Genomic DNA, 18,181 nt, shown 5'->3' with positions numbered 1-18,181 from the left:
TGTGTGTGTGTGTGTGTGTGTGTGTGTGTGTGTGTGTATTTACTGATAGGGGTTTTGATACAGCACTGTACAGGTCCTTACATGGGGTTTTTTTAGCCAATTTTCTTGAAACTCTGTTCAGTAATGGTCTCCTATATTATAAAAACTTTCTAGGGGTGCTTGTGTGGCTCAGTTGGTTAAGCGTCCAACTTTGGCTCAGGTTATAATCTCAGAGTTTTTGGGTTCAAGCCCAACATCAGGCTCTGTGCTGACAGCTTGGAGCCTGGAACTGGCTTTAGATTCTGTGTCTCCCTCTCTGCCCCTCCTCTGGTCATGCTCTGTCTCTTTCTTAAAAATAAATGTTTAAAAAAATTTAAAAAAAAAAAAAAACTTTCTCTGATCATTCAGTGGATGGTGAGGGGTGAAGTTGGAACAATTGGGAACCATTAGCCTATATGAGTGGTTCTCAACCTGGAGTGATTTTTGCCCATTTGGGGACATTTGGCAATGCCTGGAGATATTTTTAGCCAGAACTCAGGTGGGTAGAGGCCAGCATGCTAGTAAAAATCCTAGAGTACACAGGATCCCCACCCTATGCACCACCACCCACCCACCCCAAAGAATTGTCTTGGCCAATAGTGCCAAGGTTGAAATAAAAGTGATTTATACAGTGGGATTGGTCTCCATTTCTTGGATACTTTTCTCTTGATTCCATCATAGCCCCTGACAAGGTCAAAAGCAATTATTCTAATTGCAGGGTTTCAGGGGTGCCTGGGTGGCTCAGTTGGTTAAGTGTCTAATTCTTGAGTTTGGCTCAGGTCCGTGAGCTCACAGTTCATGGGATCAAGCCCTGAGTTGGGATTCTCTCTCTCTTCATCTTCCCTGCCCCCGTTCGCACGTGTGCGCTCTCTCTCAAAATAAATAATAGTTAGGGCGCCTGGGTGGCGCAGTCGGTTAAGCGTCCGACTTCAGCCAGGTCACGATCTCACGGTCCGTGAGTTCGAGCCCCGCGTCGGGCTCTGGGCTGATGGCTCAGAGACTGGAGCCTGTTTCCGATTCTGTGTCTCCCTCTCTCTCTGCCCCTCCCCCGTTCATGCTCTGTCTCTCTCTGTCCCAAAAATAAATAAACATTGAAAAAGAAAAAAAAAAAATAGTTAAAAAAAAAAAAAAAAAGAATCGTAGGGGTGCCTGGGTGGCTCAGTTGGTTAAACATCCAACTCTTGGTTTTGGCTCAGGTCGTGGTCTCGCATTTCATGAGTTCAAGCCCCGCCTCTGGGATCTGGGCTCCATGCACTCAGTGCAGAGCCTGCTTGAGATCATCTCTCTCCCTTTCTCTCTGCTCCTCCCCCTCTCACTCTCTCTGTCTCTCTTGAAATGAATAAATAAATATTAAAAAAGAATTGCAAAGTTTCAAGGGACTGTTTAGTGGCAGGGTTTGCGTGGTAAACTATGGCTAGTCACAGCTAGTCCTTCTTAGTTCTGTAAGGATTCTTAAAGTACCCCTCCTCACCCCCTCCCTTGCCTTCCCAGAAAATTTAGGGCAGTTGTCTCCCCAGAGTATCTTCATCATTTGTTTCTACTGTTTCTGTCCTGTCGTACTTTTTGAAAACAACACTGGATTAATACTTACTGTATACCTTCCATGGGTAATCATTTCATCTTATTTTTAAGATTTTATTTTTAAGTAATCTCTACACCCAACATGGGGCTCCAATTTACAGCCCCATGATCAAGTGTCACAGGCTCTACTGAGCCAAGCAGGTGCCCTGATGACCATTTTAATGACCCATTCCATGGTCATTGCTCAGGTGGAAGCATCTCCTGGGATTGATTTTCTAATTCCTGAGGGGTCAGCACATTTATTTCATCACTAGATGATGTAAACGGTGGGATTAGGGGGTGGGGAGTGTAGAAATTATCTACCATTTCAGCTTGATGATTATCCTGTGAGTATACAAATAGGCATCTGGTGAGTTCAGAATTTTGGTCATAAATGTGACTCTCAAAGTGTGATTATTGTGGGTTATGAAAGTTGGTTACCCAAGGGTTCTAGGATGAGGGGGAGGACATCGCTTTTTATAATGCCTGCTTTGTGCCCTGGACTTGTTTTATCTCATTTAATCTTCACAAAAATGCCCAGGGAGGTAAAGATTATCACAGCTTTGGCTTTTCAGATAAGCTGAAGTTTAGTAGGGTTAAGTAATTTGCCAAGGAACATATGCCTGCATTTCTACATGTAGTATATTTAACTGCAGAGAAATGTAGCTGGATGAGGGGCAACACAAAGTGAATTTGCGTAGCACTGTGGGAAAACAACGTCTCTTTAGTGGAGAAAGGAGGAAGGGGGGGTGGAGCTTGTGGAAGGAAGAAATGGAAAGGGATTTTTAATTGAATGGAAAAGGATATTTATTGCTCATTGAATTAACTCCTCAGATGATTGGTTATAATGCTTGGTGGAAGTTAGGCTCTCTGAACTGTTTGAATCTTGTATCCTCTTTGACTGCCGTGAAGTAGTGCTTTGAAGTTTTTCTTAATGTCTGTCTTCATTTTTTACCCTTATTATAAAGTACCAGTTAGAAAACTAAAAGGCAAACAACCACCCAGATTGCTGTTTTCATTCCAAATTGGAGGAAAGATAGGTCCCACAGTGTTATCTGTTGTATACGTTGTGTACTATATTATGAAATTTATGCAAATTTATACATAATACAAAGTATGACTGTAGTATTGAAACTTAGAAATAACAAAATTAAACATTTTAATGACTTCTTAAGCAACCATTTTGTCAAAGATACATGCTTCTTTTAGAGAGATTATAAATTTGTAAAACTTGATGTAAATCTCTTCTGGTCCCACTCCCCAACCCAACTTAAGCCATGCATTTCTCAAAATCCATGTATCCTGGCTTGCTCAAAGCATGTATTCACTTGATTGAGAGGCATATTAGCCATTGTTTGTTAGCTCTGAGTATTTGAATTCTTTCTACAAATTTACTCTCAAAGGACAAGCATTTGCTGCCATCTAAGAAGGCTATACTATATGGCTCTATAAATCTGGTAGGGAAGTTCTGAGTAAAGGTGGCATAGAAATAGTGTCATCACTAATCTGAAGTTGTTTTTTTTTTTTTTTTTCAAACAGCCTTAAAAAGCCTTTTGATGCCTCATGATCTTGACTGATGTAACTATCTTTTTTTTTTTTTTTTTCCTTTGAGAAAGAGAAAGAATCTAGCAGGCTCCATGCCCCGTGCAGAGACTGATGTGGAGCTTGATCTCACAACCATGAGATCATGACCTGAGCTGAAATTGAGTCAGACACTTAACTGACTGAGCCACCCAGGCACCTGCCTATCTATCTACCTACCTACCTACCTACCCACCTACCTACCTACCCATCCATCCATTCATTTGAGAGAGAGTGGGGGGTATTTATTTATTGAGAGAGTGAGAGAGATATAACCATATCTTTAAATTTTTTTTAATGTTTATTTGAGAGAAAAACAGAGCTCATGTGGGGGAGGGGCAAAGAGAGAGGGAGACACAGAATCCAAAGCAAGCTCCAACCTCTGAGCTGTCAGCACAGAGCTGGACGCAGGGCTCGAACTCACGAACCATGAGATCATGACCTGAGCTGAAGCTAGATGCTTAACTGACTGAGCCACCCAGGCATCTCTAGATGTAACCATATCTTTAAGTCAGTATGATCACTGCCTTGGATGTGCTATAAAGATAATAGGATGAAGAGGTTTACTAACTTTGGTGTATACTAGGTAGTTTGAAACTAAACGAAAGTGCTTAGTATTCATGCCTTTGCTACTCAATAAATAGAAATTTTATTACTAGTAGTGCCTCAGGATAGGATTGATTAGGCCACTTTTTTATATATTTGCCCAAGAGGGAAATTGGAGACTCCAAAAAGTGTGGGTGAAGTCCAGACTGACAGGAAGCATCTATTCTGTGATTTCAAATAATTCTTGATGTCAGATGTATTTTACTTGGCTTCTTGGCTCTGTGTAAGTTTAATTTGGGGTTAGAAGCAACCTCATGTTACTTCCTCAAAATGTTTCCTTAACTTAATATCCCAGGTTTAAACTTTGAGAAGAATAGTTCAGTCTCCCGGTATGGAGCCTCTCAAGTTGAAGATATGGGGAATATAATTTTAGCAATGATTTCAGAGCCTTATAGTAAGTATTGCTGTTTTAACAGTTGCAGACGTAGAGTTTGATCCTGCCATTTTTCCCTCATGTATACTTTTAAATCTCCTGCCATATCTTTGTCTTCCTAATAGGTAAAATGATGACTTCTGTTTTCTCATTTTTAGATCATAGGTTTTCAGATCCAGAGAGAGTAAATTACAAATTTGAAAGTGGCACTTGGTAAGTACTAGAGTGGTATTCAGTTTGAGCCTTTTAATTTGTTTTATTCATATTGTGATATTTAACTCTTCTCATAACTTCACTAAACCTTTTGGCTATCCATTGTTAAAAATAGTATGTTATTTATAAAAGAAAGTTGTATCTTAAAGTGAGCTTGGATGTTGGCATTAAACTTAAGTGGAATATTTGTATCTTTAGTCACTATGACCCATAGGTGTTGTATCTGTGACTCTTGCTTTAGCCTCTCAGAACTATTCATCCTCTCACCAGAGAACTTCCAAAGGAAAAATCATAGGCTTTAAAAGAGTTCACAAGGCCCTTACGGAGATAATTTTAAGTATGTTCTATCAACTTCTACTTTAAAGCAAAGGAAATAACTGACAAGAAGTATGAAATGGTGGGATCTCATTCTGATGACAGAACTGTTCGTAAACACAGCAGTGAATCCCTGAGATTGCCTGCTGCCTGAAATGAGCAAAAACTTTGGACATCTTTGCCCAGCGAGAGACTTTGAGGCCTATTTAGTTGGGGAGAAAGTGACTCATTCTGAAAGTGTCCTAGGACTATTAGAAATATGAATATGGGAGGAATAGCACATCAAAAGGTGTTAAAATATATAATAGGTGACTTGCAAATGACTCATTAAGGTGTGGGAACTCCCATGCATTTCCATAAACACTCTGATGGCTCCCCTGTTTGATAGGGGAGATATTTTAATGGCAGTGTTCTGACTGCATGCACACATTCCTGATGTGGGTTAATTGTCAGCTTTATGCAGATCTTAACTTTTGCTGTCAAACTGGATTTAAACTCCACTGGTATACTGGCCGGATCTCATAATAAATTTAAACGTATTCTTCTTGGTTCTAGGAACTTACTGGCTATCAGGGTATCGGGAGAACTTTGCTTTCTGTGACTTGATCCTAGGTCCTTTTGAGTTTATGGCAAGCAGGCAAGCAACTCCACTGATAGATGGTTTGTTGAGTGAGCTACCCGTGTGGGACCTGCTTTGGCACTTTCCTTTCTGTAGTGAACCACCTAAAGAATACTTTGTGCCCAGATAATTTGTTTATAATATTTTTATTTATTTTTGAGACAAAAAGAGACAGAGCATGAGCAGGGGAGGGGCACAGAGAGAGGGGGACACAGAATCTGAAGCAGGCTCCAGGCTCTGAGCTGTCAGCACAGAGCCTGACGCAGGGCTCGAACTCCCCAACCGTGAGATCATGACCTGAGCTGAAGGTGGATGCTTAACTGACTGAGCCACCCAGGCGCCCTGAGTGCCCAGATAATTTTTGAGGTTCTGAAATAAATGAGGCAGTATTACAAGTCTGTCTGAACACCAAACAATACCTTATGTGTAACTAGGAAAATGGTGGGAGGGAATAGTTTGGACTCCCTAGTGCTAATTATGCAAACTGAAGTTTTGCTTGACCCACAGCAGCAAGATGGAACTTATTGATGACAACACCATAGTCCGGGCGAGAGGTTTACCATGGCAGTCTTCAGATCAAGACATTGCAAGATTCTTCAAAGGACTCAATATTGCCAAGTTGGTTTTCTTTAATTCTATTTTGTTTAGTAATCCCAAAGGGATAATGGGTGTCCTATCATTTTTCCTCACTGTGTTTTTCCCCCACTGCTGTCTGTCCTTTTCAAAGGGGAGGTGCAGCACTTTGTCTGAATGCCCAGGGTCGAAGGAACGGAGAAGCTCTGGTTAGGTTTGTAAGTGAGGAACACAGAGACCTAGCATTACAGAGGCACAAACACCACATGGGGACCCGGTACATTGAGGTACGTCCTCACAATCTGAGATCCTTGGCATCTTGAATGAATATTAATGTTGGAAGGCTCATAAACTGTATTTAATTCTCCTTTCTTTTCTTAGGTTTACAAAGCAACAGGTGAAGATTTTCTTAAAATTGCTGGTGGTGAGTGCTTTTTATATAATGTGGCTATAAGAAGAATCTAAAATTTATTTATATACTAGAATAAATAAGTAGGGTCATGAATGGTTTCTATTGCCTAAAGAAACAAAGGAATTGACTTTTTTTTTGTATAAGTTGGAAACAAGACCCATATGGTATCAGTGACTAAATGTATACACTCACCCTAAGGCTTGAGTCAACCAACTGTAGTTAAATAGCCATTAGCAATAGTAACTTACGAGAGAGGCTGGCTGGCTCAGTCAGTAGACCATGTGACTCTTGATCTTGGGGCTGTGAGTTCAAGCCCCATCTTGGGTGTAGAGATCATTTAAAAATAAAACCTTTAAAAACAAAATAGTATCATAAAAAGGTGAAAGGGTCATTGTAAAGTCTTGTACAAAGGAAGAGAGTAGTTCTTGAAAGAAATTAAATAGTCTGAAAACTACTTTGAAACAATCACAGAATACCACACCAGAATACCTGGAATTGTTGCATATCTGCTTATGGTTTTTCTCTCAAGCTTCCTTAACTCATCAATGACCAAAAACATAGTACTTTTCTTGCTCTAATATGTTTGAGTATGTAGTGTTTTGTTTGCAGTACTATGGTCAAAAAGAAATGGGAACAGATATTTATCTAATTATTGAGTAATTTGTTACTTTAAAAGCTGTAAGTAATGGATAAAAAATGTTAACTATGGTTTGTCTGACAGATTTTTTCTATACATAAAACTACTTTGTAAGTTTCTATTGCTCTGTTCATACAGCTTTATAACTTTCTCCTTTTAGTATATTATAAATATTTTCCCATGTAACTAAATATTACATGTTAATTACTATACAATATTAAGTACCATACATTATTTTAAAAACACCCCTGTTGGGCATTTAAAGCTTATTTCCAATTTTTCATGCTAAGTATGTTGCAGTGAATATTTTTGTGTCTCTGAATATACCACTCATTAGGATACCTCTCTAAAATTAGGATGGCTGAATCAAAGAATGTAGGTAGACCTTTTAAGAGGCTTTTGAACATCTTCTATTGCCAAATATATACTAGGATGACTTTTACTTAAATATAGAGAACTTTTGTATCTCTGCATTATATAGCCCTGGTTAAAATCCTTGCAACTGTTGAACTTGTAGTAAAAACATCCTGTTTTCAATTTGCTGGTATATTTCTATTCTGGCACTTATTCCTTTAGACAAATGAAGGCTTCCAAATTCAGAGCTTCAAATTTAATAGTGCTTCCAGAATCCCAAAGTGATGTTTGATACTGGTTGGTGACAAAATACATTTGGAGTTGCTATGGCTCTGAGGTTCCATGATAGCTAATATTGTAAATTGAAGAAGCAAAGTTAACTAATATGTTCATGCCTGGGATTTCATGGCTTGTAGGTAGTATGATAGTTTGCTCTTAAAGGAAAATGTTCCTGAGGCACCTGGCTGTCTCAGCCAGTTAAGCATGTGACTCTTGTTCTAGGGCTTGTGAATTAAAGCTCCATGTTGGTGGTAGATGTGCATTTGAATATTTGCTACGTGGCAATATTGTACAAAATGCTTTATGTCAGGCAGAATGTTGATAAATCTTGAAATTAGCTGCCATGTATGTTCATTATACTCCCCTTAACTTGATTATTTTTGAAACTTTCTTAATAAAACATAGTCAGGAAAATAATAACAAAAGTCACCAAAGTGCTTCATGTATAGTAACTTATTTAATTATCATAATTTATGAAGTAGGTAATTTTACCTCCACTTTTAGATGAGGATACTAAAAGATAGAGGTTAAACTTGACTAAAGTCATAACCTAGTAAATGGCAAAGTCAAGATTGGGCCCAGACATTCTAGCACCCTGACCTGTGCCCTTACCTATCACAATGACTTACTGCCTGTCTGTGAGAAGAATACAGTGGTTGGTGCATGATTTAACTGTCTGGCCACCTTCCTAAGTTAACAGGTATTTTATGAAAATGGTAGGGGAAAAGTTTCAAACTTGTGGGAAGAGAATTCTGATTCCTGGGATGTTGTCATGAATTCAGTGGGAGTGTGAATTTTAATTAAAAACTCAAGACATTGCCAAGAATTTTGCCATTTTAAATTTGGTAAAGTTGATGTCTTAACCATTTCTCCCCATGTTTCCTGGTATTTGTGTTCCCTAGGTACGTCCAATGAGGTAGCCCAATTTCTCTCCAAGGAAAATCAAGTCATTGTCCGCATGCGGGGGCTCCCTTTCACGGCCACAGCTGATGAAGTGGTGGCCTTCTTTGGACAGCATTGCCCCATCACTGGGGGGAAGGAAGGCATCCTTTTTGTTACCTACCCAGATGGTAGGCCAACAGGGGATGCTTTTGTTCTCTTTGCCTGTGAGGAATATGCACAGAATGCATTGAGGAAGCATAAGGACTTGTTGGGTAAAAGATACATTGAACTCTTCAGAAGCACAGCAGCTGAAGTGCAGCAGGTTGGTTTTTTAAGAACATTTTGGTGCTTAGTGTGATTTATTATTTATTTCCAAGAACAAGACTACATTATTTATTGTGCTAAAATAAAACTTGAGAAATATAGAAAGTGTCAGTGCATTAAAAAAATTTTTCATTCCATGATTAAAAGATAACCACTGTTATTTTCTATACGCATAGGAAAAATACTATGTTTTTATATAATTGGAATACTGCTGTAGATATACTTTATATTCTGTTTAAAACCTATGTTTAAAACCTACATATCTTGAGGAGTCTGAGTGGCTCAGTTGGTTAAGTGTCCAACTCTGAATTTTGGCTCAGGTCATGATCTTCCGGTCCATGGAATTTACCCCCCCAAGTCAGGCTCTGTGCTGACAAGTCAGAGCCTGCTTGGGATTCTCTCTCCCTCTGTCTCTGCCCTTCCCCCGCTCACACGTGTGCTCTCCCTCTCTGTCTCAAAATAAATAAGCTTAAAAAAAACAAAAAGTCTCTTACCAATAAAAAAAGAAAAAAGAAAAACTTCCATATCTTGGAAGTTTACTCATGTCTAAAAAGTTCCATTTTTGATATGTCTCAAAGGTACATGATTTATTTAGAGAACCCATTGTACATTTAGGTTGGGGTTTTTTTCTCCTATAAGAAATTTCTATATAAACATGCTTATAAAACTCAACTTCTGGTTGATTTCTTTAGAACTGGATGGTGTGAGCTTTTAATGTTTTTAATAACTTACCAAATTATTTCCCAAAAGGCTTACTCAGTTCCATACTGCTGGTGACAGCATAAAGTGCCCTTTTGTCCTGTTATTGCCTTCCAGAATTCAGAGGCACAGAATTTGAGGCACAGATGGGACAATCGTTTGCCCCACATGGTCCAGACATGAAGCCATCTGCAGGGTTTCAAGCATTTTGACTATTCTTGACTTACCAGCTGAATGGTCTTCAAGGGTCTGTTCATTTTTCCTTGTATCTGAGATCATGTGGGCTGCCTCACACATGGCTCTTCCAACTTCTTTTACTTGGGTCCCATAGTAGAACAGAGTCACTTTAATGATTCATTTTTGTCCTCTTTACAAGCAATTAGGACACTGACTCCACTATTATTTCTATGAGTTCATAAAATGATTTTGTCTAGCTTTTTTCTGCAAAGCCCATTGTGTATTGTGGTTTGACATCATTGCCCAAAGTTGAAAAGAACGTTTCACCTGGTAGAATACCAACATGTTTTTATACCTACAGTGAACAGAGGTGACATTCTGAGCTAGTTCTGCATCCTGATGTCCTCCTGTTCTTGAACCCTAATCTATGAACATACTTCTACTTGAGTTCTGTACCTTGTTGAAAATTAGAATCATAAACTCTGAATTTCTAAAATATGCTAAATGTGCTTGAGGCTTCACATATTACATTCATCAGTGCCAAACCAGAGGAGGTGAAAATGAGACTTTAGATCTTTAATTGGAAGAAAAGTTTTATGGAAATCTTGGCCTAGAACAGACTACTCCAGGGTCTTGGCTACTGTATGTTGATTGGTTTGGGTATAGAGTATGCTGCCTCTGTATGACTTTAATGTGGTTTTGGTTATAGATGAGCTTCCTCTCTAACCCCATCCTACTGACTTATTTAAGAAATGCTGAAGTAATCATATGCTCTGCACTGTCATCTTCTCATTACTCATACAAGTAATCATTTCATTCAATAACTATTTGCTCACTTCCTATTTGGCAGTTATTGGAAGGTGCCTGACCATGTCCTGTCCTGAGTTTGTCTACAATTATATTTATTTTCATGTTCATCCTGTAATGTTTGTTCTATGTCTAGATTATTTGTATAATTTCTTTTTATTTTTATTTTTTTTCTTTTTAAATCTTGCTGTCTCTTTAAAGTTTATTTGGCTGTGTTTGTATTTATTTTTGTCACCTCTTACTTAGATAGCAACCAGACAGGGTGTGAGTGAGAAAATCAGGACAATTTTTGGGGGAGGGTTTTGATTCTATATTTCCAGTTTATAGGATGATGAAGGCTACCGTAGTAAGTTCAGAAAACCTAGGGATGTCACACATTGTTGCACAAGGACCTTCTAGTATTATAAACAAGTAGGCATGTTCTAAACTAAAACAAAAGTAGACCAGAACCTTACAATAAGGTTTTGCCTGGCAGTAATCCTTTCTCCTAAATATACCTGACCTCTCATTCATTATCAAGATAGTTGAATTCCATGACTTTAAATGATAGTCAAGGGGCACCTGAGTGGCTCAGTCAGTTGAGCATCTGACTTTGGCTCAGGTCATGATCTTGCAGTTCATGAGTTCAAGTCCTGCATCGGGCTCACTGCTGTTCATGCAGAGCCTGCTTCAGATCCTCTGTCCACCTCTCTCCTTCCCCACCCCCGCTTGCTCTCACTCGCACGCACTCTCTCTCAAAAATAAACATCAAAAAAAAAAAAAAAGATAGTCAAGATGTTCTGTCTTTCTACTATCACAAATTCACATGACAACTGATTATTTTGATGGTCACCAAATGATTTTTTTCTTTCATTTTTACATTACCAGTTATTCTGTTTTGGGCTTTATACGTTATTATAAATGTGGCGTTATATAATCCAGAGTCATTGTTTGACCTGTGGTTCCTTTATTATGTCATTCTCTTGCTTGAGTTTGGAGGTAGAATGTGGTAACAGTATTAAGGGAAACACTGTGCCTGGTGAAATGAAATCTAATAGATTGCTGCAAATGTCCACATTTAGCAATATGTCTGGTTTTTATAAAAGCAGCATACTTTCAGGATATGTGTCCTGAGACAGTGATGTACTTGTCCAGTAGACAAGTCCTTAATCTAAGCGTGTTGTGTGTGGCACATGCCTCAGCAGGCATCTGACAAAAGTAGGGATCATGCTTTCCCAGCTGAAAAGCATGGATCCCTTTCTCCATAAGTGCTTCTCAAGCTTTAATATGCTTATGAATTACCTGGGGATCTTGTTAAAATGCAGGTTCATATTTACGAGGTCTGGGTTGGAGCTGAGGAGACACATTTCTAACAGACTCCACAGCGCTGCTGGTGCTGGTTTGCAGACCATGTTGGAAGAGTAAGGCTCTAAATCACTTCTCTTTTGCTTTGAGTATAGGTGCTGAATCGATTCTCTTCGGCCCCTCTTATTCCACTTCCAACCCCTCCCATTATTCCAGTACTACCTCAGCAATTTGTGCCCCCTACAAATGTTAGAGACTGTATACGCCTTCGAGGTCTTCCCTATGCGGCTACAATTGAGGACATCCTGGACTTTCTGGGGGAGTTTTCCACAGATATTCGAACTCATGGGGTTCACATGGTATTGAATCACCAGGTAAGAAAGTTACTTATCGAACGCTGACTTGCTTATTTTTATGATCAAAGGCTCTCTTCCAGTAAAAAAAAAAAAAAAAAAAAGAAAAAAGTACAAATGTTCATCAGCTGTGTAGTAAGTCTTTAAGGAAAGATTTAACTGTAAATGGAGGAGGTCTTTAAAATGGACTCCAGAAATAATGCTATCATTAGCCTGGTAATTTAAATTCAGCTCTGATTCCATCATTATTTATATCGGTCAAATTATTTGCCTCAGGAAGGAGACAAATACATTATTAGTCTAATACAACATTTTTCTGAGCTTTGCTGTTGTAGTGTGAAAGCGATTGTATATAAACCAATGAGCATGTCTGTGCATCAGAGTATTTTATATTTATAGACTGTTTAGAAATGGCTTATTTTATATGTATGACCTCAAATGACATTTAGTAAAATGCGAAGTTAGTAAGGATTTGTATCTGTACCACCTGGAACAGTATGTGATCATAACAGGTGCTCAAATGTATTAATGAATTGTGGAGAAGTCTCCATCAAAGTGGAACCAAATTCTAACTGTATACAAGTATACTTATGAGTATATTAGCAGTAGTTCCTGGCTTGGTGTCCTTTGATTTTTGGTTAAATAAAATTAGTCCTATTTGTTGCTGAATAATTTACCAGCATTGTGTGCTATTATAAGCAGGACAAAATTTCTAAAAACCCCTAAGCCAAGCAATTCTAATTAAAATTTTGGAACTCTCTATTAAAAGCAAAGTTGAATTTTTGAGAATGTTTTCTTAGTATTATGGTTTAAATATAGATTTGTATTGGAAGTTTCAACATTTTTCTAAATTGCTAGTCTCTGGCTTTCTCTTCTCATGTGGAGATTTGGTCACATTCATAACCATAATCCTGTCCCACTGGAAAGTACATCCCTCTGGGGATGAGGAATCAGAAAACATCCTGAGCCTCTGGCTTGGGTTTCCACACCAGCACATGCTCATTCTTACTCGTATGTCAATATTAAGCTACGCAACTTTTTATCTTACACACCCTCAGCATGCTTCACTGGGGGGAGTCGTTTTAAATAAAACCTCCCCACAATTCAGCATCACCAGGGGATTATTTTGTTTCTCTTCGAGCACCATTTCTAATAACCTAGGGGCTATTATAATTCTTTGATTAACCACAGTAGACCTATTTGTCTCTTATTGACCCACATGACCTATTATGATTGCACTTGGGAGAAATGCTTCTTTAATGATGGACAAGCTTTTAGCTGCCTCAAAGATGTTAGGTTTCCATCTTGGACTGGGTTTCCATGGTATCCCTAATTTCCCTGGTATGGTAACTCTTATGGTAACTTGCATGGTTATAATTTGCACTACATAGTCCCTAGAGATTTTTAAAGAAATCCATAAAAAAGGAATCTTAAAAACTGATTGTGTCTTTTTCTCCCCCACAAAATGTCCATGTTAAATAAAGCCAAGGTGTTCTGGTTCTGTGAAACAGAAATCTAGTGTGGTTTTAAACAGGATTTTTAGCAAGCTATTAGTAATAGAGGAAGTGTCTATAAACACCTGTCTGACCAAGGTTTAAGATGGAGGTGCCAGGGAAGAGATGAAAGAAGGGCTCCCACGCAAGACTTTTAGTACAGCTTTCACCAACCCCCACGGTGCTTTGCATCTCCCGTTTCCTTATCCCCCTTCTCTATTCCTAAGCCCACGTCACCACCTAAGCTTCAGGGAGAAGGGAAAGGGATGTTGCAGGTCAATGATAGACAACTGAGAGCCAAAAGAGAACACTGGTTTAGTCAGCTTCTTGTAGGAGGATACATAAAGCTCTTATACTGGTTCTATTCCTAGCTTTTCTCAATCAAATAAGATTTAATCAGGTTTTTCAGAAATGCAAAACCCAATATACAATCCTATACTTTGAAACCACAGTTACAAGGAGACCCTTTCAAAACCCTGTAAATCTGATACTAATAGAAATGAGAAAGGAACACTTTTAGCTACAAGCCCTCAAAACTGTTTCCAAGGTTTTGTGGGCCATTCTGGTGATTAGGTGATGAAATGCGAATCAGATTTCAGTAGACAACACTTGTCACCCAGATTTTGTGGCTAAAACGTCTGTACTATGGGTGATTGTCACTTTGCATGTTTTGTAAGCAACCATTTCCTTGTTGAAGGAGACAGTCTCCTTTTGTTTTTATTCTTCCCCCACACGCTCAGGGCCGCCCATCAGGAGATGCCTTTATCCAGATGAAGTCTGCGGACAGAGCATTTATGGCTGCACAGAAGTGTCATAAAAAAACCATGAAGGACAGATATGTTGAAGTCTTTCAGTGTTCAGCTGAGGAGATGAACTTTGTGTTAATGGGGGGCACTTTAAATCGAAATGGCTTATCCCCACCGCCATGTAAGTTACCATGTAAGTTTTTCTTGGGTCTTGGCGCTATTCTACGCTATATGCTGGTAGGTGCTTAAGCTGCTTTCATAACTTTCTGTGCCCCTGGTTCTTTCTAAGGCAGGTGAGATGGTTACATAAGGCTTTCCCATCTGAAATCGGTAGTATCTGGTAATCATTTAAGACCTTGGTTGTGGACACCCATAATTAGAGATGCTACGAATACCTCCTTTCAAATTATATTCTTGCTTTTCCAGTGATAAGCACTTGATTTCTGAAGCTTAGTGTGCTCAAGATAAGCACTGACTCTGAGAGGCAACCTGGCTATGTAGATATTTTAATACGCATTTAAAGGTAAAATAAATATGGCTGGATCCTTTTTCTTTTCCTTCTTTTTTTTTTTTTTAAAGGGTGATTGATGCCCATTTTGCATTTTTAATTTTTTGAGCATTAAGTATGTCTTTGCAAAGGACAACCTGGGGAGCATTTCTCTTGCTTTCCAGGATATCTGTAATGAGTAAGTTAGTAAAAAAAAAAAAAAAAAAAAAAAAATATATATATATATATATATATATATGTATATACACACACACACACACACACACATATATATATATATATATATATATATATATATATATATATATACACACACATAAATGCGTAAATAAATTAGCCAAAGTTTCCATTGGATCGCAGGATCAGTGCTTAATTTCAAGCCATGCTCTTGCTCATTGGCACCTGGGTGCAAGCCATCTGGAATCCTGTTTGAGAGGAATAAGCCCTTTAGTCTGGAAACCACGTTCTGGATAGTGAGGGACATTTGGGGATCTTATGTTAAGACTTGAATCTTTTTGACACAGTTTTCACTTTTGAATAAGACATACCTTGTTAGGAGTCATACTGGGTATGTTCAAAGAATGTAGCACTTGGAATATAGTTCAAAGATGACTGAGAAAGCAAACTGGATTATGTGCTTGATCCCAATAAAATGAGGAGTGTTAGGACATCGCTTTCTAATAAAGAGTATCTTTACCAATGAAACTATTTGATAAAGTATTTTTCATAGAAGATTCGGTGGGGCTTAATCCTTTTTTTCCCCTTTGGACTTCCTAAATGCTAATATTCCATTTACCTGCTGCTTGCTGTTGGTGAATAGGAGTTGATGACTAATGGCTATCAAATTTTGAAAACTTGTGATTGGGTTTAAGCAGTATCTTAAAGTAATCTTAGTCCTATGTATCCTGTCCATAAACCACTGATAATATCAGTAACTTTCAATTTCCTTTAGTGATAATGTTATCAAACATTGTGAGATAAGGGAATTTCTTCGTGATGTATAACCCAAATTATTCTGCTGTGGTATCCTTTTACTTCTCTCTTCCTAGTGGAAAACTGGTCAATACAGACTTTCTTCTTAAGACTTCATTTTTCCCCCTTTCCTCCTACAGGTCCTAAAATAATAGAAAAAATTAAATTTTTTTTTGTAAAAATAGATTTCCATGTATTTTAATATTCTTCAAAAATTTTAACCCAAATTAACTACTTACAAGTGGAAGACATACTCATTTAAAAAATAAAAATAAAAAATAAAAGAATTCTAATCAATACATTGTAATATTATGCCTGTTCTGGAGTTTTTTTCCCTGCCAACTCTAGGTGATTTCCTATTTTTACAGCAACCAAAAAAATTAGGGAAATTGCATATATTTTTTATCTACTCTCAATGACTAAAGAAGTTAAAATAGTGATTGGAAATTCCCCACTGAGGAGTTTCTTGTTCAATGTGGAAAGAAATGCTGCTACAGTCTCAGTGGTTTAAAGTTTATTTTTTTTTTTAATTTTTTTTTTTTCAACGTTTTTATTTATTTTTGGGACAGAGAGAGACAGAGCATGAACGGGGGAGGGGCAGAGAGAGAGAGGGAGACACAGAATCCGAAACAGGCTCCAGGCTCCGAGCCACGGACCGTGAGATCGTGACCTGGCTGAAGTCGGACGCTTAACCGACTGCGCCACCCAGGCGCCCCACAGTGGTTTAAAGTTTAAAACGTTAATTTGTTCATTGAAATTTTAACTTTTGCAAAAAGTTGAACATTGGAAGGTGAATTCCACTTTTCTAATCTATGAATGTATACATCTGATTTTCTCTTAGGGGTATAAGAATAGCTCTTTTCAATTGAGGGAAATCCAAATCTGGGCAGCCTAATCAGTTTTGTTATCAAAAATTTCTACCTTTCTTTATATTGTCACATAATGAATTACTTGGTAGTTCAAAAGCAAGATATAGGCATAAGCTTTATAATTTTCTGTATGACTTAGTGCCTCAATTTGTTCTGTTTGCCCTTTTGTGGAGTCTTGAAGGCCAGGAATCATAATTTTAAAATTTATGTACATTAAGGACCAAACATGCATCACAGTTTTTGTTGAATTATGAAGGAGATACCTAAAAGTTGAATAGGAGATCGATATGTTGGTCTTTGGTTTATGTACCCCCTCTCAGACTCTTACTCATCACCATACACGTGTAGAAACTTTTAAGAAAAGCATAAGACAAGGGGTGCCTGGGTGGCGCAGTCGGTTAAGCGTCCGACTTCAGCCAGGTCACGATCTCGCGGTCCGTGAGTTCGAGCCCCGCGTCAGGCTCTGGGCTGATGGCTCAGAGCCTGGAGCCTGTTTCCGATTCTGTGTCTCCCTCTCTCTCTGCCCCTCCCCCGTTCATGCTCTGTCTCTCTCTGTCCCAAAAATAAATAAACGTTGAAAAAAAATTTTTTTAAAAAAGAAAAGCATAAGACAATAGAGATTTTCCTGTGAAAAGGTATCCCTTGGGCCTCTGTTATTTACAAACTATATTAGATAGTTCCTGGTGTAGAAATTAAAGTCAGGAATTCCAAATTCAGGCCACCCCTCAGTTATCTCTTCTGTCGGGTGCAGATGGCCTGGATAGTTATATTCATCCCACTTGATAAAGCCACTGTCTAGTAATGAGTCTGATTTAAAAGGGTTATGGGGCCTGGAAGATGTTGAATAACTGGAAGTTAATAGAATTTCATCCTTTTCTATTTTCTGTTTAAACTGAGCTTTTTATCAGCTGATGCTTGGAAGCCTTGAACATATATTTCTTGAGAGTTATTTTTCAGGTTACATGTGGTCTTTTCTTTTTTTTAATTATTATTTTATATTAAATATGATTTATTGTCAAATTGGTTTCCATACAACACCCAGTGCTCATCCCAACAGGTGTCCTCCTCAATGCCTGTCACCCACTTTCCCCTCTCCCCCACTTAATTGTTATTTTAGAGAGAGCATGCGTGAACAGAGGAGAGGGACAGAGGGGGCGAGTGAGTGAGAGAGAGAGAGAGAGAAAAAAAAAATCTTAAGTAGACTCCTTACTCAGCACAGACCCTGATGTGGGGTTCCATCCCAGGACCCTGGGATCATGATCTGACTCAAAATCAAGAGTCAGATGCTCAACCAGCTGAGCCACCCAGGCACCTCTGTTGTCTGTTTTTTAAAAACAGGTCCAAAAAGTTAGATTAGCTTCAAATCCCACCTTCTGGGTTTTGCTTAGGTGGAAATAATGCAGTTAATCTATTCTTAGATCCATTCACTCTGGTGTCATCTATGCTTGGGCATAATGCATGGAACTGGTTAAGTTGTTTTTATCATAACAATTTGCATCTCATGCTTACTACAGAGTAGTTAATAAG

General features: G+C 38.4%; 1 protein-coding gene across 7 annotated transcripts in view; it reads left to right on the top strand.

The window, feature by feature from the left end:
• ESRP1 (epithelial splicing regulatory protein 1) overlaps positions 1-18,181 on the top strand; it is a 65,785-nt gene that overhangs the window by 14,601 nt on the left and 33,003 nt on the right. For 4 of the 7 annotated variants that reach the window (XM_030304316.1, XM_030304313.2, XM_030304317.2 and 1 more), the window contains exons 5-12: positions 4,061-4,159; positions 4,297-4,351; positions 5,793-5,903; positions 6,013-6,145; positions 6,240-6,282; positions 8,443-8,744; positions 11,869-12,087; positions 14,300-14,498. In XM_030304316.1, coding sequence (XP_030160176.1) covers positions 4,061-4,159; positions 4,297-4,351; positions 5,793-5,903; positions 6,013-6,145; positions 6,240-6,282; positions 8,443-8,744; positions 11,869-12,087; positions 14,300-14,498 — 1,161 coding nt within the window. The remainder of the gene's footprint in view (positions 1-4,060; positions 4,160-4,296; positions 4,352-5,792; positions 5,904-6,012; positions 6,146-6,239; positions 6,283-8,442; positions 8,745-11,868; positions 12,088-14,299; positions 14,499-18,181) is intronic. The other 3 variants (XM_032591923.1, XM_030304312.2, XM_032591924.1) reach the window with 1 other exon arrangement.

Source organism: Lynx canadensis, chromosome F2 (assembly GCF_007474595.2).
Source record: "Lynx canadensis isolate LIC74 chromosome F2, mLynCan4.pri.v2, whole genome shotgun sequence".
NCBI lineage: Eukaryota > Metazoa > Chordata > Mammalia > Carnivora > Felidae > Lynx > Lynx canadensis.
This window is presented reverse-complemented; position numbering and strand designations above follow the sequence as displayed.